General features: G+C 45.0%; 1 protein-coding gene across 3 annotated transcripts in view; it reads right to left on the bottom strand.

The window, feature by feature from the left end:
* The window catches only part of galk1 (galactokinase 1), an 80028-nt gene extending 69115 nt beyond the window's left edge, over positions 1–10913 (bottom strand). For all 3 annotated transcript variants that reach the window (XM_072558124.1, XM_072558121.1, XM_072558122.1), the window contains exons 1-4: positions 10726–10913; positions 7972–8161; positions 4683–4802; positions 2603–2738 (exon numbers count right to left, since the gene is read on the bottom strand). In XM_072558124.1, the coding sequence (XP_072414225.1) occupies positions 2603–2738; positions 4683–4802; positions 7972–8161; positions 10726–10884 (605 nt within the window). In that variant the 5' untranslated portion in view covers positions 10885–10913. The remainder of the gene's footprint in view (positions 1–2602; positions 2739–4682; positions 4803–7971; positions 8162–10725) is intronic.
* Positions 10914–23601: the final 12688 nt, after the last annotated feature.

Raw genomic sequence — 23601 nt, 5'->3', positions numbered from 1 at the left:
GGGTCAACCCATAGCAGGTGGACGTCAAGAAGGCAGCTCACTAACACCTTCTCAAGGGCACTTAGGGACAGTGAATAAATGCTGGCCAGCCAAAAACACCCACATCTCACTAAAAATAATAAAAAAGGAGTAACTAATGGGTTTAGGGGAAGTCATAGCAATAGAGCTCTCATCTGGCTCAAACATAGAAGACAGAGGATGGTGGTGAAGGGTTGTTTTTCAGACTGGAGGTCTGTGACCAGTGGAGTGCCACAAGGATCGGTGCTGGGTCCACTATTTTTCATAATTTATTTAAATGATTTGGATGTGAGCATAAGAGTTATAGTGTGTAAGTTTGCAGATGATACCAAAATTGGAGGTGTAGTGGACAGTGAAGGTTACCTCAGATTACAACGGGATCTTGATCAGATGGGCCAATGGGCTGAGAAGTAGCAGATGGAGTTTAATTTAGATAAATGTGAGGTGCTGCATTTTGGGAAAGCAAATCTTAGCAGGACTTAAACACTAATGGTAAGGTCCCAGGGAGTGTTGCTGAACACAGAGACCTTGGAGTGCAGGTTCATAGCTCCTTGAAAGTGGAATCACAGGTAGACAAGATAGAGAAGAAAGCATTTGGAATGCTTTCCTTTATTGGTCAGAGTATTGAGTACAGGAGTTGGGAGGTCAAGTTGCGGCTGTACAGGACATCAGTTATTGACAGAATGGTAGGAAGCAGAGGTGATGGTTGGGGTGAGTTTTCATGACTAGAAATGTGTGTCTAGTGGGGCTTGATTTAATTTGATTTGATTTATTGTTGTCACATGTATCAAGATACAGTGAAACGTGTTTTTCTGCATGCTCTACAGGTAGATTGTACCATACCAAGTGCATCAGGTAGCAGAATAGCATGCAGAATATGGTATTACAGTCACAGGGAAGGTGTAAAGAGAGATCAACACAAACATTTGAGAGGTTTTGCAAGGATCAGTGTTGCAGCCCTTGCTGTTTGTGGTATAAATGAGTTAGACTTTAATGTAGGATGCCTGATCAGTAAGTTCACAGGTGATACAAAAATCGATGAGGTGCTAAGTATTGAGAGGATAACCTTAGACTACAGGAGGATATTGATGGGCTGGTCAATGCGCTGATCAGTGGCAAATGGAATTCAATCAGGATAAGTGTGAGGTGATGCACTCAGGAGGACAAATAAGGCAAGAGAATACATGAGGAACAGTAGGAAGCACTGAAGATCATAGGGAAGTCAGTGTGCATGTCCACCGGTCCCTTAAGATAGCAGGACATGTAGATTGGTTAGGAAGGCATATGGTTGGATACTTGTCTTTATTAGCCTCGACAGAGTTCAATAGCACATAGTTATGCTGGAACTACATTATTTGTTGTTTAGGCCACAGATAGAGTATTGTGTGCAGTTCTGCAATTCACATTACTCTGACTGTTCTGGAGAGGATGCAGAGTAGTTTACCAGTGTGTTGCTTGGGATGGAAAATTTTAGCTACGAAGATAGATTTAAGTTGTTTCCCTTGAAGCAAAGATTGAGAGGAGACATTTTTTCCTCTTGGAGGGATCAATGACAAGGAGCATTGATTGAAGGCAAGTAGCAGGAGATTTAGAGATGTGAGGAAAAATAAACTATTTCATCCAGAGGGTGGTGGGAATCTGGAGCTCATTGCCTGTAAAGGTGGTAGAGGCAGAAACCCTCAAAACATTTAATATGTATTTAGACATGCACCTTGTGATACCAAGGTGTAGACCAAGTGCTGGTAAATGGGATGAGAACAGTGAAGTGCTTGTTTTTGACCAGCACAGACTCAATGCACCAAAGCAACTGTACTGTAGGCCACTATGACTCTACGAAATCAGACAGTGTAGAATCCTCCCAGTACTACATTGGGGTATCAGCCCACATTTTGTGCAAGAGTTCCAGGAGTGGTTTTGAACCCACAATCATCTTACTCAACTGGTAGTACTGTCATCTGATCCATGATCAAAACTGAGAATGCATATAGGGTATAAGCAGCCAGGGAAAGAGTTAAGTTCTGAGTTTTGTGAAACAAAAAGTTCAGCTGAGCATGACTCAGATCAGATAAGAACTTACAGTTAACGATGGGATGCTGGAGGCAAGAGTAATGGGTTAACAAGGTGAAAAAGCAGTCATTATATACAGCCACTTAACAATATTGGAAGTATTAAGTATGCAAGGTCAGCTAACAAGGGGAAAAGTATCCATTGTATGAACTCAGTTAAAAAGGTTAAGTACATTTATTGTATAACAGTAAAGGGCTTGGTGTCTGCTATTGATACTCATTGATTGTAACAGTCACCCAATTAATATGTATGTTGCCTCATCTGGATACTCCTCACTGTAAAGTGACTATGCTGTTCGTTGAGAAACTGCTATTCCAGAGAAGACCATGAACTCATGTCTTTGTGCACATGGGCGATTGTTCTCTCTCCCTCCAGGGCCCAAATAAAAATGAAGGAAGTAAAATTACACTGTGTCTCTGAACGTTTTGCTTTGAACGGAGCGGGGGGGAAGCGCCACACAGATTATCACGAGATCACAGATCACACTCAACAGATGCATATGCCTTCTTTGGCTCACCTGCAATCAATAAGCAAGGCATGATCCTTTTGCCCCATCACTGAGATGAACTGGTCCATGATTCCACAAGGCATAGAGGCAAAGGTATGCTCAGCTTTCTGACAGGCCAGGGCTTTTTCCATTAAATCTCCGTCATCTGATAATCAGAAAATTAAAACATAGTGAGGCCTTATTGCACTGCTACCACCACCAAGATACATGCCTTATCTATGACACATAGACATGGTTCCTATTGCCAGGAGATGTGTCATTCAACAATCCACAACAACCTTTCTCTCCCATCCTAAATGGTGTGCCACAATCATTAGGCCTGTCCTTTCTGCAAAGTACACAGCAGTAACTCACCAAGTCTCCTTCAACACCATCTTCCAACTGTGCAATCTCAATAATGTCCTCCAAAGCCAATTCCAGAGTTTAATCAGTTGGAATTCAGACGATCCATTCCATTTGCCTATCCCTAGTTGCCTGAACAAAGACCATTTCTGAAGGGACTAAAAGGCAACCATAACGTTGGAGTGGAATCACGTGTAGCAAGTATAGGAAAAAAGTCCCTTCACCAAAGGATATTAGTAAATCAGTGGGGTTTCTGAGACAATCTACCAGCAGCATTTATGGTTATTTTTTCTGATGCCAGCAGATTTAATGAATTATACTTAACATGGGCTAATCATATTTTAATTCATAGACTCTGACCTGCCAGTCCAGTACCATGACTTTTTCAAAATGTGTTAATGGAATGTCAGCATTTCATGCCAGCTTCTAAATGCTCTAGAGAAGTGGTAGCGAGCTACTTGAAATACTGACTTTTTAAATTCATTCGTAGTATGAGTGCCTCGCTGGCTAAGCCAGTATTTATTGTCCAGCTAATTGACTAATTTCCCAGAATGCAGTTAACAGCCAATTACATTGCTGTGGGTCTACAATGACATGTAGGTTAGACCAGCTAAGGATTGCAGTTTCCTTCCTTCAAGAACATTAATGAGCCAGATGGATTTTTCCTGACAATGAACAACAGATTCATGGTAATCATTATACTCTTACTTCCAGTCATTTAATTGAATCCAAATTCCATCAACCACCAGGGAGGGATTTGAACCCAGGTCCTCGTATCGTTTATGGGTTTCTGATTAATAGTCCAGCAATATACCAAGGCCACTGCCTTCCCATGTGATGTAGGTATACCCAATGTTTTTACATAGGGAGTTCCAGGATTTTGACACAGCTGCAGTGAAGTTATGACAAGAAAGTCAGGATAATGTGTGGCTTAAAGGTGAACGTTCAGCATGTAGTGTTCCCATGTCCTTGTCCTTCAATATTGTTGAGATTGCACAGTTGGAAGATGGTGTTGAAGGAGACTTGGTGAGTTACTGCTGTGTACTTTGCATGATGTATCAGTGGTGAAAAAGGGAGTGAATGCTGAAGGAGGTAGATAGAGTGCATTGTACTGCACAGGGTTGAACTTCTTGCTTGTTATTGGAGCTGCACCTAACCAGGCAAGTGGAGAGCATTCCACCTCACTCCCAACTTGAACCTTGTTGATAAACATTGGGAGATGAGAAGGGAGTTATTCACTGCAGGATTACAAGCATCTGACCTGCTTTTGTAACCACAGTATTTGTTTGGCTAGTCCAGTTCAGTTTCTGGTTAATAGTTACCACTCCCTCCTCCCGGATGTTGACAGTAAGGGATTCAGTGATGTAATGCCATTAAACATCATAGGGCAATGATTGGATTCTATCTTGTTAGAGCTGGTCATTCCCTGGCACTTTGTGGTGCAAATATCCGTAAAAAGATCCATGTGCTATAATGAAAAGGTCATAACAGGACTGAAGCCAAGTCTTTACAGTAGTTGGTGGACTTGCCCTGATGGCTATGAATAGTCCAGCCAAACAGTAGGAACAATTCACAGAGTAATTACCACAGAGTAATTTGGATACGTTCAATAACTGAACAACTGGACTGGAGAGGACCAGTAATTCAGGGAGACTTTCATCACTAAACCTTTTTGGGAGTGAAAGAGGCAAAGAAGTATTGCAGAGACTGATCATTTTCCAATTATAAAGCATCTCATTTCACTCACCTGGACAAATTTGCTGTAGGAAGGTGTACATGGCAACTTCCAAAGATGCTGAACTGGACAACCCTCCTCCTAATGGAACATTACTTGCCATCACTGCCTTAAACCCAGTTAGTGGACCCGCTACAAAGATATAATAGACAGCATATCCATATGGGTCAGAGGGCAAGGAAAAATACTCAAAACTACTAACAAAATAGCTAAGTACATCTGCTGTACACCAGCTGGTGCACTTCAGTACACTAGTAGTAATCCTTTTGACAATATTTAATTACGAGTCAAAAAGTGTGGCACTGGAAAAGCACAGCTAGTCAAGCAGAATCAGAGGAGCAGGACAGTCGATGTTTCAGGCATAAATCCTTCTCAAGAATCCTGAAACATCAACTCTCCTGCTCCTCAGATGCTGCCTGACCTGCTGTGCTTTTCCAGCACCACACTTTTTGACTCTCCAGCATCTGCAGTCCTCAGTTTCTCCTAAAATTTAACTATGAGAAATTCTACATAAAATTTATACTAACTAGCAATCATAAGCAATGAGTTACAAAACAAAAAGTGGTGACAAAGTTGACAAGTTTGTATCTTCAGATCAGTAGAGGACAAAACTGCATACATTTTGCTGTAATCTCCCCATAGTCATTGGAGCCTGGATCTGGAGGTCAACTGATTAGATTAAATTACTTACAGTGTGGAAACAGGCCCTTCGGCCCAACAAGTCCACACCGACCCGCCGAAGCGCAACCCGCCCATTCCCCTACATTTACCCCTTTTACCTAACACTACGGGCAATTTAGCATGGCCAATTCACCTGACCTGCACATCTTTGGACTGTGGGAGGAAACCGGAGCACACGGAGGAAACCCACACAGACACGGGGAGAATGTGCAAACTCCACACAGTCAGTCACCTGAGTTGGGAATTGAACCCAGGTCTCTGGCGCTGTGAGGCAGCAGTGCTCACCACTGTGCCACCGTGCCGCCACTCTGCTGGTTATTTTCAAAGAAGCAACATGTTATGAGCTGCAGGTCTGAACACTCTCAATGTTAACAGTACAGCTCCGTATCCCTTATCTGAGCATCCAAAAACCGAAAAGCTCATGGAGCGTGCAGCGTCATTCATGTCTGTGTAACATCACGGGGTTTTCTTGGCGGGTGAAGGCTGCACCCACTCGACCAACGTGGCAGTGTGGCCCAGCACTCAGAAGCGTCAGTTGTGTATTGTATTTACTGTGCTAAACTGTTTAATTTTAGAACAAAAATGTCAAAAAGAGGTGCAGATACATATATGGCTAACAATAGTAAAAAGAAATGAAAGCATCTGTCATTATCAAGAATGCATAGAGTTATTGCAGAAACTTGATCGTGGTGTGGCTGTGTGGCATCTTACTGAAGAATATGGTGTCGGAACTACCATTGTCTATGATTTGAAGAAACAGAAAGACAAGTTACTGAAGTTTTATGGTGACAGTGATGACTATCAACTAATGAAAAATAGGAAAACACTGCATAGGGCAAAAAATGAAGATCTTAACCGTGTGTCGATGGAGTGGATTAGACAACGAAGAAGTAAACGTATGCCACTGACTGGTTTGATGGTCATGGAACAAGCTGGAAATATCATAAAGAACTGAACATTAAAGGCGAATGTCAATATTCAGAAGGTTGGCTGCAGAAATTCAAGAAGCTTAATGGTGTAAAATATCTGAAACTCTGTAGCGAAAGGATTCTGCGGACCATGAAGCAACTGAAAGTTATGTAGATGAATTTGCCAAGCTGATATCTGACGAAGGCATTAGTCCTGAACAAATTTACAATGCTGATGAAACAGCTCTCTACTGACGCTATGTCCCCAGAAAAACATTAGCAATAACAGAACACCAACAGGTTTCAAGGAAACTAAGGACAGATTAACTATTCTTGGGTGTGTCATTGTTGCAGGCACACACAAGGTGAAATTGGCAGTGATTGGGAAAAACAAACATCCGAGATGTCTTAAAGGTGTACGTAATTTGCCTGTGCATTAATATGCAAACAAGAAAGCATAGGTAACTAGAGAAATTTTTACCAGCAGCACGAGCTCATTGCAGACAAGCCGGACTAGAGGAAAAGTGTAAAATTTTATTGTTCCTGGACAACTGCTCCGCACATCCTCTGCCGAACAGCTTGTGAAAAGTAATGTTTTTGGCATTTACTTACCCCCGAATGTGACATCGGTATTACAGTCTTGTGACCAAGGAATTTTACGCTCCATGAAGAGTTAAGTATAAAGACTATTTTTTTAAACAGTATGCTTGCTGCAGTCAACAGAGAGGTAGGAATTCAAGTCTTCCTGTAAGAGTTTAGTCTTAAGGATGCCATTTACGCAGTTGCTAATGCTTGGAATGATGTTGATAAAGCAACATTAACAAATGCTTGGCACAGACTCTGGCCTACAACGATGTTTCTTGTAAGGAGTTTGAAGGATTTCATGTCACTGAAGAGAAAAAGATGATAGCAATCCTTGTTACTTACGCACAAAATTTATCAGATGAAAGTGTAAATAAATTACATGAAGCTGACATCGAAGGAATGCTGAACATTGACAATGATGTGCCTGTCATGCATTCCTTGTGCGATGGGAACATTGCTGAAATGGTTTCAAATACGGGCTCCTGTACAGATAAGTGTGAGGACAGTATTGGTGATGATGATGATGATGAGTTAAGTGAACACAGTTGAAAAAGTCCCCATTGACGATATGGTGAAAATGTGTGATCAGTTAATTGCTGGCCTTGAACAATGTTCATTTATCGGTGAGCAAGAGGTTATGGCAATTTACTCAATTAAAGAGAGATTGCTTAGACAGATGCCTATGTTAAGGAGACAGATGACACTTGAAGAAGCCTTTAAAACTGCCACCTGCCATAGTGCTGAAGCTGTGTATGTTTGAGTTTTACCAAATGTTTTTATTAGAATGTTTTTTATGGAAATAAAATGTTGTTGAATGTTTATAGTCGATGTAGTTCATGAATTTGTATATATTACTCTATTAATAAGCTTTGTACGTTTAAGTTTTCCAGAATGTTTTTTATGGAAATAAAATGTTGAATATTTGTGGTCGATGTATTTCATTTATCGGTACACTACCCTATAAATAAAGGTCTCTTGTCCAGAGATAAGAACATTACCACTGTGCCACAACACAGCCCCCAAATTAACGTCTGTTTCATATGATCATCCTTATTTTGGACTCTACTGACGTAAACAAATTGCAGCTCAACATGTTAGTGATCTCTAGGAACAATGAGCATTCTTACCCCTGTAATGCTGAATAACTCCCCTCACATAGTTAGCCCAGCGAGGTACACCAGGACTCAGAGGCTTTGATTTGGTTGGCACAGGAAATTCCAGTTGTTTTGGTTCATCTGCCTCCTTTGCCGTGGTAAGTAATGAGATTATTCCATCTGCACTCTGACAGCCGACCAACACTGTGACCATCGGGAGAGCCTTAAGGATTAATATATTATTATCCACCAAGAACAACCATTCAAAAATCAGACAGCCAAAGAATCTCTTTTCTATTTGTATTTAAGCTTCTCTTCCTAATGTTCAGTAGTCATGATTTGGAGATGCCGATGTTGGACTGGGATGTACAAAGTTAAAAATCACACAGCACCAGGTTATACCTGCCTATCTCCTTTTCCACCTATCCACTCCACCCTCTCCTGCCTCACCTATCACCTTCATCTCCTCCCCCACTCACCCATTGTACTCTATGCTACTTTCTCCCCACCCCCACCCTCCTGTAGCTTATCTCTCCACGGTTCAGGCTCACTGCCTTTATTCCTGATGAAGGGCTTTTGCCCAAACGTTGATTTCGAAGCTCCTTGGATGCTGCCTGAACTTCTGTGCTCTTCCAGCACCACTAATCCAGAACCAGGTTATAGTCCAACAGGTTTAATTGGAAGCACACTAGCTTTCGGAGCGACGCTCCTTCATCAGGTGATTGTGGAGGGCTCAATCGTAACACAGAATTTATAGCAAAAATTTACAGTGTGATGTAACTGAAATTATACATTGAAAATTTGATTGTTAAGCCTTTCATCTGTTAGAATACAGTGATAATTTCACTGTAAATCACAAAACCCTTTTTTTTAAGTTGCATTCTTGGGTTAGCTGTTAACAATGGTGATAGCTAGACAATATGTTGAAGGTGTTAGCCCCCTGTGTTCTTCGTCTATGCCATGATGTTTAGATTGATTCTAATCTAAAAAGTGAGATAACAGTTTTACATAATTTCATGCAGTTTTTGAGCTCAGAGTTCTACATGAATGTATGCAGCTTTTGAGCAAAGTACAATGTAAATCTGCAAGTACAAATTCACCCCACAAAATATATGCGTGCATGTGGGTCTTTGTCTGTCTGTGTGTGTCTGTCTGTCTGGGGTGGGGGTGGTGAGTGTGAGAAAGTGTGTGTGAGTGCAGAGTGTCTTAAGTCTGTGAGGGGGTGCATGTGTGAGTGTGGGAGTGTGTGTGTCTATAAGGGTGTGTGTGGGTGTCTGTGTGCGCGTCTGTGTGTACATGTGTCCGTGTGTGTGTGTATGTAGGAATATCTGTGTGTGTGTGCAGTGCAATGGTGATCACCTGTAATGTGACATGAACCCAAGGTCCCAGCTGAGGCCCTCCCTATGGGTACCGAACATATTGTCTAGCTATCACTATTGTTAACAGCTAACCCGAGAATGCAACTTAAAAAAAAGTTTTGTGATTTACACGTGAAAGAAGTGAAACTATCACTGTATTCTAACAGATGAAAGGCTTAACAGAAAATCAATTTTTCAATGTATAATTTCAGTTACAGCACACTGTAAAGTTTTGCTATAAATTCTGTTACGATCGAGCCCTCCACTATCACCTGATGAAGGAGCGTCGCTCCGAAAGCTAGTGTGCTTCCAATTAAACCTGTTGGACTATAACCTGGTGTTGTGTGATTCTTAATAATGTTCAGTAGTTTGCTTTAAAGTTAAGCCTCCACAAAGCTTTCTCATTCAGCACTTGAAAGCATTTTCTTACATGCAAGATCATGGGATTTTCAGAGCACGATTGATGGAATCAGAAAGTATCAGGGCATTTTACAACCAACACTGGTCACTGTGATTTGTACTCCGTTACAATGTATAAAGTCTGGCAGGAAATCACAGTGCGTCAGGCAGCATCCAATGAGAGAGCCAGCTAAACTTTCGATTCTGCCTGACTTTCTGTGATTTTCAGCATTGTTTGTTTCCAGCACAGATTCCATCATCTGCAGTAATTTGTTCCTGTAAAGTCTGGCATCCCTCCACTCATCTCAGTACAAAAGGATCCCACAATCAGCCAGACCACGTTCTCTGTTTTATTGATGATTGTTGAATGGTTGAAGTAGGTCAGGATTTGGGGGAACCTGCTCCCCAGCTGGATCTCTTCCTCCCAGTGCAAAAAGCCTTTCTCCTGTCCATCCTTTCCTTCTCCCTTCCTGCCTAGAACTTCTCAGCTCTCCTCCCACTGACTTGTTGGGGTGCAGGTTCCCCCAAATCCTGACCTACATCAATCATTCAACCATCATCAACTAAAACACCTTCTTTCCCACCCCATCTCTACCCTCTTCCCCATTATCTCTAACTGATCCTTACCCCTCAGCTCATCCCTTTACTTCTGCCAACACTTGCGCACCACACCCCTCTCGCATTCGGCTCATTAAGGCTACGGACTCAACGTGCTTCCCCCAAAATCCCTCTTCTCCAACAATTTCCTACCGCTGCAGTCTCCATCACTCTTCCATCTCCCCCCTCACTCACCAAACACCCTCCTCTCCTCTCCAGCCCATCCCACCCCATTCCCACTGTATCCCCACAAACACTCTCACTCCAACCCATCCCACCCCCCCCCCGCTCTAACCCTCCCTCATTCTGAACCCTCGCCCTTTTCCACGACATAGCACCTCTATATGTCCTGCTTTCCTCACGCCCCCCCCCCCCCCCCCGCCTTCTCTTTCCCAAACCACTCGGCCCTCCCTCACGCTGTCCTCCCACTCACCACCGGCAACACGAATCCCTGGTTATAGTCTGTGTGCTCTCCGATGAGATTCACTCTTCCCGGAGCGGCCACGCCAACACTCGGCTCGCAGGTCGGGTAATTCTCCCTGAAAGCCCGCAGCGTGTCGTGCAGCAACCTTTCAACCCCGGCGTCCGCCATCACCACCAAGCCGCGCGGCCAGCCGTGCCCTCGCCTTGCCCCCTCCTGTCAATCAACGCAAACACTGCCCCCCCTCCTGTCAATCAAACGTCAGCACCACACTTACCCCACACCCTACTCGCCCATCTGTCTGTCAATCAAAGATCAGCCTCGGCCCCATCCGTCAATCAGATACGAAGTGCGTCTGTCAATCATTCCGTCGTCCCCGCCTTATCTGTTGGTCGATGCCGCCGGTACCGCCCACTCACGTCCGCGCCTCCCATTGGCCGCTAGGGGACACCGCCCCACAATGTGTGTCGCACCCCTCCCCACCCCGTCGATGCTGATTGGTTGCTGGTGTCACACCCTCTCTGCACTTCATTGTGAATGGAGGAATGTTGGGTGTGTGTCAGGAATGTATTATCATTTATCATTTATCCCCAAATCCGGGCAACTTGTTCAATCTAAAATCTTTTTCGCATGTCCCCTCTGATTTGTTTATTGCTAAATTCTCTTTGCCTCGGAGGCCTCCAAGATAATCTCCCAGTCCAGGGTCCGCTCGGTGGAGCAGGACGAGACGTGTTTACGTTTCTTCTTCCCAAGGTGCACAAAGAGAGCGCCATGCTCAGCAGCCTGAAGGAAGAAGGTGGCTCAATAACGTCATCTCAGGCTGGTGTCATGAAGATCAGCAAATCCTTCCATGCCAGTCTGTATGACACAAAGCCAACTGACAGCACGGCCTCCCAGTCCTTCCTGTCCTCTATCACGGAAGTCATAGATGACAGAACATGGGGGAGGCTGGACCAGCTGCTATTGCTGGACGAGCTGACCAAGGCCCTCGAGTCCTTCGAAAAGAATAAAACTCCCCAAAGCAACGGCCTATCAGTTGAGCTCTATTCTGCTCTGTGGGACTTGATTGGTCAGGACCTGCTGGAGGTTTATGTCAGTATACTTCTGGCAGGTACCATGAGTGAATCCATGAGGAAAGGCATCATCACCCTCATCTACAAGCAGAAGGGGGAGAGGGAGGAAATCAGAAATTGGAGACCAATCTCACTATTGAATGCGGATTACAAAATTTTGTCAAAGGTTATCGCCAACCGGGTCAGGTCTGCTCTGGGGTCAGTGATTCACCCTGACCAAACCTGTGCTGTATCGGGCAGGAAGATCGCTGAGAGTCTCGCACTCCTCAGGGATAGGATCGCCTTACGTGCAGGACAGAGAGTTGGACACCTGCCTCATCACCCTGTACCAGGAGAAAGCCTTTGACAGGATATTACACACGAATATCAGAGATGTTCTCTCCAAAATGGGCTTTGGGGAGGGAATCTGTAAGTGGATCAGATTGCTCTACACCAACATTGTCAATGCAGTCTCAGTCAATGGGAATCAGATACCTTCCCAGTCAGATCTGGAGTCAGTCAGGGCTGTCCTCTCTCTTGCCTTGTTTGTGTGCTTCATAGAGCCATTTGCCGAGTCAATCAGGAAGGATGCGAGCCTGAGAGGGGTGACTATTCCTGGCAGCGGGGGCCTACAAATTAAGGCATCCCTGTACATGGATGACGTCGCCGTTTTCTGCTCGGATCCACTGTCCATGCACAGACTCATGTGCATATGTGACCATTTTAAACGGGCCTCGGGGGCCAAGATAAACTGAGGCAAGAGCGAGGCCATGCTCTTCGGGAACTGAACCGACCAATCCTCAATCCCCTTCACCGTCAGGACTGATCACCTGGAGGCGCTGGGTATTTGGTACAGGGCCGGGGGGGGGGGGGGGGGGGGGGGGGGAGCTGGGGCGTGCGCCAAGTCTTGGGAGGAGCGTATCAGCAAAGTGAGGCAGAAACTGGGCAGATGGAAGCTACGGTCGCTCTCCATCGCGGGGAAAAACCTGGTCATCAGGTGTGAGGCACTGTCATTGCTGTTATACGTGGCACAGGTCTGGCTTGTTCTCAGAACCTATGCAGCTGCAGTCATCCGGGCCATCTTCCAATTTATATGGAGATCAAAGATGGACCGGGTCCGGAGGGACTCAATGTATAAAGATCTGGGCAACGGGGGACAAAACACACCCAATGCCACCCTCACCCTGATGGCCACCTTTGTGTGTGGCTGCATCAAGCTGTGCGTGGATCCCCGGTATGCAAACACCAAGTGTCACTACGTACTGAGGTTCTTACCTGTCCCCGGTGTTGCGAAGGATGGGCCTGGCCTCGCTGCCGCAGAATGCTCCAAGTAGTTGGACCGTTTCATATCACCTGTCCTTCGTGGAGAAGTTTATGAAGAAAAACACCTTTGACCACAAGTCCATCAGTAAGTGGTCAGCACATAGTGTCCTTGAGACCCTTCAGGAAAAGGAGAGGGCAGATCCTTTCGAGCGGTTCCCTGAGCAGACTGTCAAAGTCATTTGGCAGAATGCCTCATCGCCAGAACTTTCCAACAAGCACCAAGACATGGCTTAGCTGGTGGTGAGAAGGGCTCTGCCTGTGAGATCCTTTATGCACGCCCGGACTCTCTGCCGCACCGCACGCTGCCCTCGAAGTAGCTGTGGGGGGGACGAGACTGTCACACACCTCCTTCTGGAATATGCCTATGCAGAAGAAGTCTGGAGAGGTATGCAGTGGTGTTTGTCGAGGTTCGTCCCGAGCAGCGCCATGACGTGGGACTCCATTTTCTACCGTCTGTTCCCCGGGACACTCACCAAGACGAATATCAACTGTGCCTGGAGGATCATCGGTGAAAGATGCTCTTTAGGCAGTCTGAAACCTGTTGATCTTCCAGCTGAAGGGTTGACCCCGACTGAGTGTTACAGACTGGCACATTCCAAGGTCCAGGACTACATGTTGAGGGACGTGCTTGAGCTTGGGGCAGCTGCCGTTAAGGCGCGGTGGGGAAAGACCACCGTGTAACATCTGCCTGCCTAAGAAGAACAGGGGGCCCACGCAGTCATTTGGGCTCCACTGACGCCTCAGCAGAAGAGCTGGATAGTAAATGTATAGATTGTATATAGGTAAAATAAATTTCGATGTCTGTATGTAAAGCAATGTAATGTGTGCACAAGAATGACATGACCAATTGTCAAGAGATCCAAATAATTTTATGAGTAAAGTTTAAATAAAAAAAGTTTATTGTTAAGTTCAGTTTAAATTGCTCTGCTCTGCCCTATCAGGAGTTTGAACGTCTCTATCAAATCTTAACTTTTTTCCCAAATAATCACTCTAGTTACTTCAATCTTTCAATGCAACTGAAGGACCCTCGTGTTTCAAAACGTTTAGATACTTTATAAAATGTGTTGCTCACAATAAGACTCAGTAGTCCAATTACGAAATGTATAAATGATGTGGAGATGCTGGAGTTGGACTGGGGTGGACAAGGTCAAAAATCAAACTATACCAGGTTATAGTCTAGCAGGTTTATTTGACAAAGTTAAAAATAATGCACCAGGTTGTAGTCCAACAGGTTTATTTGGAAGCACTAGCTTTTGGAGTGCTGCTCCTTCATCAAAGTGGTTGTCCTGATGAAACAGCAGCGCTCCAAAAGCTGGTGCTTCCAAATAACCTTTAGACTATAACCTGGTGTTGTGTGATTTTTAACTTTGTCCATCTCAGTCCAACACTGGCTTCTCCACATTCTCCACTGGCTTATTTGAAATTGCAAGGTTTTGGAGCTCAGCTTCTTCCTCAGGCATGGTATGATAGAGAGGTATAAGACACAGTATTTGTATGCAAAATGTTAACAACTTTAAAATTAGCTGCCCATGTTGTATCCTTTAATCAGTTAGGAGGTAGACTGCTGATTAAAATGCAAAATCCAGATTCCCTTCAAGCCTTTGATAATTAAAGATTTTATCAATGTAGAAGAGGTGACATCTCAGGTTAGACAATGCACTTTAGTTGTGAAGTCCCGCTTTGAATCTATGTTTTAAGTTGAGGTCAGTTTTTTTTGACAGAAAAGAACCTTGAATGAAATACTGTAATTCCCCTCCATCCCCCCCAGCATGTGTGTATGTGTGCGTAAGAGAGAGTGTGCGTCTGTGTCCGTTTCTCTTTATGCGTGTGTCTGTGAGAGCAAGAGAGAGAGGGAAAGTGTGTGCATTTGAGAGTGTGTGTGTGTATTTGAGAAATAGCAAGTGTGTGCATAAAAGTTCATTATTATTATTATCATGTAATTATAAATGCCAGTATCGCAAATGGAATAAGCGTATTATTTTTGGTCTATGGATTGAAAATGAGGCAAATGGATACTGGTTTCAAAAAGAATGTGCAAGAAGTTGTTTGTAATTTGGAAAAACAAGCAAAGTCAACTGCTGCATAGAGGCAATATTGCTTTTTTGGGACAAAGAACTATTTTGCTTGGATTCAATCTGTTGTATGTACAGGAGAGTTCATCATAGTGTAGGACTTGGCTCAATCTACCAATTTACTTTCTTCTATGTGTGAGCCTCGTCCTGCGTGTTCTTTTAAATGAAGCACTAGGAGAAGATATTCAGTCTCACACTCTTGATTTATTTTAAACAGTAATTGGACAAAGCATGCAGAGCTCTGGGTCTAACCCTTTTTTCCCTGACCAACTACCACGTGTGGCAGTTCAAAAAGTAAGACCTCGTTTTGTCCCTGCCCCAGTCTTTTATACCATAAAAAACATCATACACACACTGAGGTAGAATCATCTTCTCATTGGTTGTTGATCTGACTCCATTCCCCGCCTCCTCGCATTCCCGGATGTCCGACCCCACGTGAGCTTCTTTTGCCCGCGAAACGGATCATCACGTGACCTCCTCGGCCCACTTCCTGGGCGCGAAACGGCACGTCACGTGACCGCCCCGCACCCTTCCTGGGCGCGAAACGGAACGTCACGTGACCGCCCCGCACTCTTCCGGGCGCGAAACGGAACGACACATGACCGCCCCGCACTCTTCCGGGCGCGGAACGGGACGTCACGTGACCGCCTCGCACTCTTCCGAGCGCGAAACTGAAAGTCACGTGACCGCCTCGCATTCTTCCGAGCGCGACACGGAATGTCACATGACTACCTCCTGCGTGTTTTCAACAGCGTCTTCACAGGCTTTTGACTGCTGCAGAGTTTCCCAGTCGCAGCTAGCCTTCAGTTTGTTTTATGTAAGTCATATATTTTACAAGCCCCCCTTTTGGTCTCATAAAAATGAGACCAACCAACCACCCAGACAATTCTATTCATCACATTCGCTCTCCGATGCATAGTCTTCCCCTCTCGCCAAAGCCATGGTTTCCGTCTCCATCTGTGACATCTGATAGGGCGGGGGAGCTTTTCCTCCAATTGCTGTGATAATTACCCTGTTCAACAAAGATCTAATACAAGGGATACAACAACATCCACACAACACTAACACGATAATCATACCACCGAGGGACATAAACACAGAGGCAATTAATCCTTTCCATTTCCCAAACCACGAGTCAAAAATACGTCCTAAAGTGTTGTCAATACCGGAATGTTCGTGTATCTCTTCAGACAAAGATCTTAGACCCTCCAGGGCTCTGGTTACCGAGCCATCAGGTGCCGTATTATTGGGGATAAACGTACAGCATTGGTCCCCGAACATAGAGCACACTCCCCCCTTCTCTGCTAACAACATATCTAAAGCCATCCTATTTTGGACTGTCATCAAGGAAGTCGCTGCCAATTGTTCAGAGAGTCCCGCCACCGCATCTCTAGTTCTATTAGCTAGCCTAAGTACATTGTAATGTACATAATTAATTCGGTCAACGTTTTTATTCGGCGTAACAGGGAACAGAACACTGATAATTGGGAGATTCTCAAATCCTGCTGCTATCTGGTCTGCCAATTTATATTCATCAGGTACCCCGCGGGGGACACCTATTGCATCTATGTAAGTGGTTGAGCCGGATGTGACATCAAACAAATCCCTACGCATTCGTGTATACGGATTCATTCCCTGTCGTCGTTCTCCTAAAAGAAATAAGGGTACTCCTAACCTGACCATTGCACAGGTTCCAGACCAATCTGGAGGTAGACTAATATGCAGTGTTCTACCTCCACAGTACCAAAAAAGATCAGCTCTGGCCCAGACCATTGTGCTAGCGTTCTGCCAGCCGGTTATATTAATTGTATCCTGACACCAGTCAGCAGGCATGTCTCCCAAGATTATCTTAGACCTTCGAACAAAACACGTATATTTGTTGGCCCTTGGTGTAAATACTGGAGGTAACGTGGAACTCTTTACAGGTGGAAAAATATCACTTAATGTGGTACAATTTGGAGGGTCCGCCTGCATAGTGAGGGCCATCATACAATGAAATCCTATTGGGTCTATATTTGGGAACAATGGCGCTGGGGTAGTAAACAGGGTCGGTCTTGCCGAAGAACACACGACGCAATTACTCATATTCATCGAAATTGCCGTCGCTGTCATCCAGTCCAGCTACAAGTTTTTATCCCCATACCCGGTAGCTAATCTAATAATATCCCGTCTTGTAAGGTTGTTGTGGTCTATTACCACAACTCCTGAACTCGATTCTACCTCCATGCTTGTATTTCCAGTTTGTGGCTGGCGCATAGGAGGGTCCAGTAAAGTTACCTTCACTAATCCCATGGTATCCACACCAGATTGATCTACACCTATTACAAGATAAAAACTTCTGTCATCACTCCCACAGTAAATCTGTACCTCTTTTGAACTAGGATTAATGTCAAATTTCTTCAGGGTCAACAAAAGTGGATTTCTTAACTCTGAAGACTGGTCTAGTTGCCCCTTCGCCAGGCTCACATGACCTCGAATGTTCCATCTCTTATCTAAAAGTGACGACCTCTTGGGGGTCCAACCCACCCCCGTCCAAGCTAATACATTATCCCACGATGGGCATAGGTCATGATAAATGGCATAGAAGCAAAGATATACATCATAATCCCTCCAGGTCCCTGTATCTTGACCACAATCAATTACTTGACATAAATCAAACTGGTATGTGTTACCATGATTCCTATCATGTCTGATATGTACCTGGCTCCTCGCCTCCCTTAAACATTTATCTGCCTCTTGTCCTGTTGATCTTTTATTCCTGAACCTTCCTCCCTCGCCTGTGTGTTTGTCCCCCGTGGTTAATACTCCTATTAACAGTAGCATAACACTTACACAGATAAGAATAACAAAGACTCCCAACCTCCACAGCCTAAAGTAATGTGGGGTGGTTACAAAAATAGACATTATATTCCTCACACAACTTTGCTTAGAAATTTTTAGGACCTCCCCTCCTTTTTCCAGAACCTTCTTCCTACAAACATTAAAAGGTTAAAACCCTTCTACTCTTTTTCTGTTCTTATTTGTTCCAGAGTTCTTGTTGGCCGTTCCGTAGCTGCACACTGGCTCCAATGGTACCAGCTTTCTCCTTTCCCCTGTAATCTGACCGCATGCGATGTCCTCTCCACCACTTTATAAGGGCCTGTCCACCTCGGCTCCGACCACTTCCTTTTGATGACCTTCAACAGGACCCAGTCTGTAGTAGATGGTGTCTGAGTCTGTAGTTCCCCCTTTTCCGATCCGACCTGTTTGGAGAAAGCTGACACCAGAGCTGTTAGTTGGTCATAATAAGGTTTGTACCTTAGAGAGGCTCCTCCCCCCTCTAAGATCTGTATTCCCGCTCCTGGTCCCGGGAACTGCTGCCCTGTTGTTAACTCATACGGAGTGAACCCAGTGATAGAGCTTACTGAGCTCCTAATGGACATTAAAGCTAAAGGTAGGGCATCCACCCAGCTTAACTTTGTTTGTGCACACACTTTTCCTATTCTTTCTTTAATGGACCGATTCATTCTTTCCACTTTTCCCTGTGACTGAGGATGATACACTGTTCCAAACGCATGTTTCAGTCCTAAAGCTACTTCAACTTCTTGCAGGTCTTTGTTCTTGAAATGTGTGCCATTATCTGACCTGACTCTCTTTGGAAACCCATGCGTTGGAATATAGTGGTTTATCAAGAATTTAATCACTGTCTTTGCGTCTTCCTTTTTTGCAGGTATTGCTTCTGGCCAACCAGTATATGCATCCACTGCTACCAAAAGGTACCGGTATCCGTTTACTCTCTCTATCATGTCAGTGTAGTCAATCACTATTTCCTGACCTGGCATTCTTGGGAGAGGGAATTTTCCCTCATGTGGTTTCACTGTTGGTCTCACATTGTATTCTGTACACGTTCTACATTCCCTGATATAATTTTCAATCATTGCTGGCAAGAACGGATGCCACCAATGTGTCAGATACCTCTGCATCTGTATTTTTCCACAATGAGTCAATCCATGAGCTTCCTGGAGCATGGAGGCTATCAACCCTGGGGGTAGGACTGGTCTACCGTCCGGCGACCTCCACATCCCTTCTGACTCTGTGGCCCCTCTCTCTCTCCATACTTCAATTCCGGAGGAGAGGCTTTCTGCTGCTCCTTGATTAACACGTTCGCCTCACAGGCAGGCAGCAGGTCGTACACTGTTCTCTCTGTCTGCATCATTATATACTGTGCTGTATACCCTGCTGCTTTCTTTGCTGCTAAGTCTGCTTCCTGATTACCCTTCGCTACTACTGTGCCTGCTTTATCATGTCCTCTACACTTGACCACTGCCACTTCTGCAGGTTTCATTAGGGCCTTCGCTAGTCTTCTCATGTCTTTTTCATGTTTAATGGGGATTTTTGCTGCTTTTAAAAATCCTGCCCTGATCCATTGACTGAGTTCTACCTGTATAGCCCCTACCACATATGCAGAGTCAGTAAAAATATTTACTCTTTTTCCCTCTGACCACTCTAAGGCAGCTATCATGCCTGTAATTCAGCCAACTGAGCTGATTCTTTGCCTGTCACTTTTCCCGTCAATACTTCCTCAAATCCCTCACTTGTCCATCGCATCACTGCATAGGCTGCCTTAAGTCCTTCAGTTGGATGTCTGTAGCAACAACCATCTGTGAACAGCACTTCTTCTGGATCTACTAATGGAACTGCCTGTAAATCTACCCTAACTTTGGCGTCTCTCTGTATCCTTTCCTCACACATGTGTGGCTCTCCTTCTCCCATGTTATCAGCCATGTTAATTCCTTCATGTGTAAAAATGATATGTGGTGCATTCAAAATTTTCTCTAACCTGGTTTGCCGCAGTGATGTCATCGTAAAGGCCATTGAGTTCACATAGGCTACTATACTATGTGTCGTCAGTACTGTTAGTGTATGGCCCATGACTATATGTGCCACCTTTTGAAGAATTTTTGCTACCCCTGCTGCATGTCTTGCACATGGTGGGTGTTTGTCCTCTACTGGGTCAAGGGTAACACTTACATACATCAGCACCTGCCTGGCTCCCCCTTTTTTCTGAAAAAGAACACCATTTATTGTGTGTAATTTTTCAGAAATATCCAGGAAAAATGTCTCTTTGTAATCCGGGACCGCTAAATCAGCAGCCCGCGTTAGTGCCTGTTTAAGAGATATAAAACTTACGTCTGCCTCCGTGGTCCACTGCAAATGGGCCGACAAATTTCTCATGCCTTGCTCATTTACCATGGCCCTGAGAGGGAAAGTGAGCTCCCCATATGATGCTACGAATTGTCTACTGTGCCCTGCCAACCCAAGAAATGAGAGCATGTCTTTTACAGTGACTGGTTTGGTATAATGCAGAATGGAGGATTTATGGGACGGGGACACACCTGTTCCCTTAGCAGAAATCATTCTACCCAAGAAAGACACCGTTTGTCTGCAGCATTGCAATTTAACCCGTGACACTTTGAAACCGACACTATACAGGTGAAACAGCAACGACTTTGTGGCTTCCACACAGGAAACATGGTCGGGTGCTGCCAAAAGAATGTCATCCACATACTGGATTAAAAGCACCCCCTTTGGGAGCGTCAGACTCTTGAGCTGCTGTTTCAATACCTGATTAAACACCCCAGGTGACAAAATAAACCCTTGAGGGACCCTTGTATAACGTAATTGTTGGCCTTTGTACGTAAACGAAAAAATGTCCCTCAAATGATCGGCTAGGGGTAAACAGAAAAATGCGTTGGCCAGATCAATGCACGAGAACCATTTATGGTCGGGTGTCAGCACAGACATTGCAGTGTAAGGGTTTGGGACCGGAACCGTTGGAGTAGAAACAACAGTATTAATCCGTCTCAAATCATGCGCCATCCTATATTTGCCTGTATGCTGCTTCTCTACCGGCAAGATAGGAGTGTTCCAGGCTGACTGGAAGGGTTCCAGCACCCCTGCTGCTAACAATCCTTCAATTGTGTCGGCGATGCCAGCTTCAGCCTCTGGTTTATGTGAATATTGTCTCTGCCAAATCGGAGTATGGTCTATTAAATCAAACGTAATTGGTGTGACGTATTTGCAGTAACCAACATCCGTTGAACTTGCTGACCACAAGGTATCTGGTAGAGTATCAAGCATCACTGCAGCCTGTGGATGGTCTGTTTTTTCCCTACCATGAAATCTTTCAATCTGCCTATGTTCCAGCAGTACCTTATCAGTTGTTCTGCACATAATTCTATAGGCTTCCTCTGATGGTGAATATTGTAAACCGGGTACTTGAGTCCACATCCAGTCTGTCACCACCATCAAGCGTTTGCACATAGGCCCCAGATCCTTGGCCTGATATTCTGCCTGCACGGCCAATGTGACATGAGGTATGGCTTCCTCAGACATCTCATACCATTCCAACTGTTCTGTGGTTAATTCAACCACAGCCGCCACATCTTCTTTTCCGAGCAAAATGCAACTGGCGAAAATCTCCCATTGAGTCCCTTCTAGATGCTGATAAAATGCATCTTGATATATTTCATTCTCATCTCGATCATAATATAAGGTAACATGAAGGGGATCTGCAGGAGGAGCATAGGGGTGCAGCATCTGAACCCAGGGTCGCCATTGGTTGTATAAAGACTGTATGCCGTTACTCTGCCCATCTTCAGGTTCAAGCAGTCCCCAGTATATATCTGCCCACTGTCCTTCTGCCGTTGGTGAGATGTCCGGTGATAGCATCATTTGGGATCCAGTGTGTATCATTGCCGTAGAACAGTTGACAGAATGGCCATTTGGAAAAGTCACCACCAGTCCGTCTGGTCCGCACAGAACCGAGACCCCACATCTCACCAGCAAATCACGTCCCATCAAATTCACGGGGCATGCAGGTGATAAAATATACTGATGATGAAAAGTCTGTCTGGCCACTGATGTGATCAGTGGCGATGTCAAAGGCAGATTTTCTGGTTTACCCGAGAACCCTACTAACTCAACGCTAGAGGATGACATGCTGGACCGAGGTATATCACAAGTGATGGTGGAAAATCGTGCACCTGTGTCCACCAAAAAAGGCAGATTTTTGTCCATTACCCTCATTTGCATATAGGGGTCTGCCAACCCCACATGCCCCTGGGTTCTCGGGCCCCGTCAATATTCACACCCCTGCTCTTCTGGCATCGTTTGGGGGTACTGTCCTTGCACCGGGAGTACAGCGGCATTTGGGACTTGACAAGGCTGAGCAGCCTGTTGGGCAGGAGGCTGACTTGTATGGACATACTGTCCCCGAATCAATCCCGGGCCTCCCTGTGGTCCCCACAACAGGGGACAATTTCTTCTCCAATGCCCAGGTTGGCCACATTCAAAACAGGTGTTGGATGGCTGACCTCTGAATCCCCCACGGCCCCTTCCTCTACCACGTATTCCTCCTGGAGCACCCATAGGTCTGCCCCTATACTGAGGGTAGGGTGACACCCAATCAAATGTTGGGTCTGAACTCGACAAGTTGTTTTGTGGCGATGATCGCTGAACCATCTGACTAGTCGTCTTTTGGGAGGCCTTCTTTATATCACTAGCCTTCCTCCTAGCCTCATCGAGCTGTAACTTCAACAACTGTACTTGAGCGGACTCATTACTCTATTTGTCTTCGTCCTGTTTCGTCTTATAACGCTTCATGTGGTGCGTCAAATGTTTCTCCCACTGTTCTGTAGAACAACCTGGGATATCAGGATTACTTTCCATTGCCTCTTTTACTTCCTTAGGCATCCCTGCCATAACAGCATTCCTAAATAATGTGGTCTGTAACTGACCCGACCCTGGATGGCTCCCCGCAGTATCTGTCCACGTGTCTTTACACCTAGCCAAAAAAGTCGACATATCCTCACCCTCCTTCTTCGTGAAGGTGAGTGAGTGCATCGCTCCCGGTGGAATCGGGAATCTCTCCCTCATTGCCCTTCCCACACAGGTAGCATGCTGCGCAAACGGGTCTGAATCAGGTAATAAGGTGGTCCCCGCAGACACTTCAATCTGCTGTATTTCCCACATACTCAATTGCTTACCCAACAATGCTCTCCAATCACCCATAGCTAACTTGTAACCTAATGTATATTGGGAAAATTTAGTCATTCAGGGCCCACCTCCCTCCATGGGTGGGGGCATTTTATCCAGGATGCAATTCATATCAGTATATGTGAAAGGCTGATAAACATTCCCCAGACAAGAGCCTCTGTAAATCAATGGCATTTGGTGCTGATACTTTATAGGTTGTCGTAATGTGTCCCGTTGACGCAGGTTGTAACCTGATTCAGGTAGAGACTTCAGTAAAGGGCCATGTTCGGTATGCATTGTGAGTGCCCCTTTCAAAGTGACTGGATAGGTGTTTGGATCATCATCTGTCAGGGATTCTTCATCCTCAATATCTATACTACTTCTGGACTCCTCCCCATCCAATCTCTCTCTATCCTGTTCTTCCC

This window comes from Chiloscyllium punctatum, chromosome 39, assembly GCF_047496795.1.
Source record: "Chiloscyllium punctatum isolate Juve2018m chromosome 39, sChiPun1.3, whole genome shotgun sequence".
NCBI classification, from domain to species: Eukaryota; Metazoa; Chordata; class Chondrichthyes; order Orectolobiformes; family Hemiscylliidae; genus Chiloscyllium; species Chiloscyllium punctatum.
Note: the sequence above shows the minus strand (reverse complement) of the source record. Positions and strands in the feature narration are given on the sequence as shown.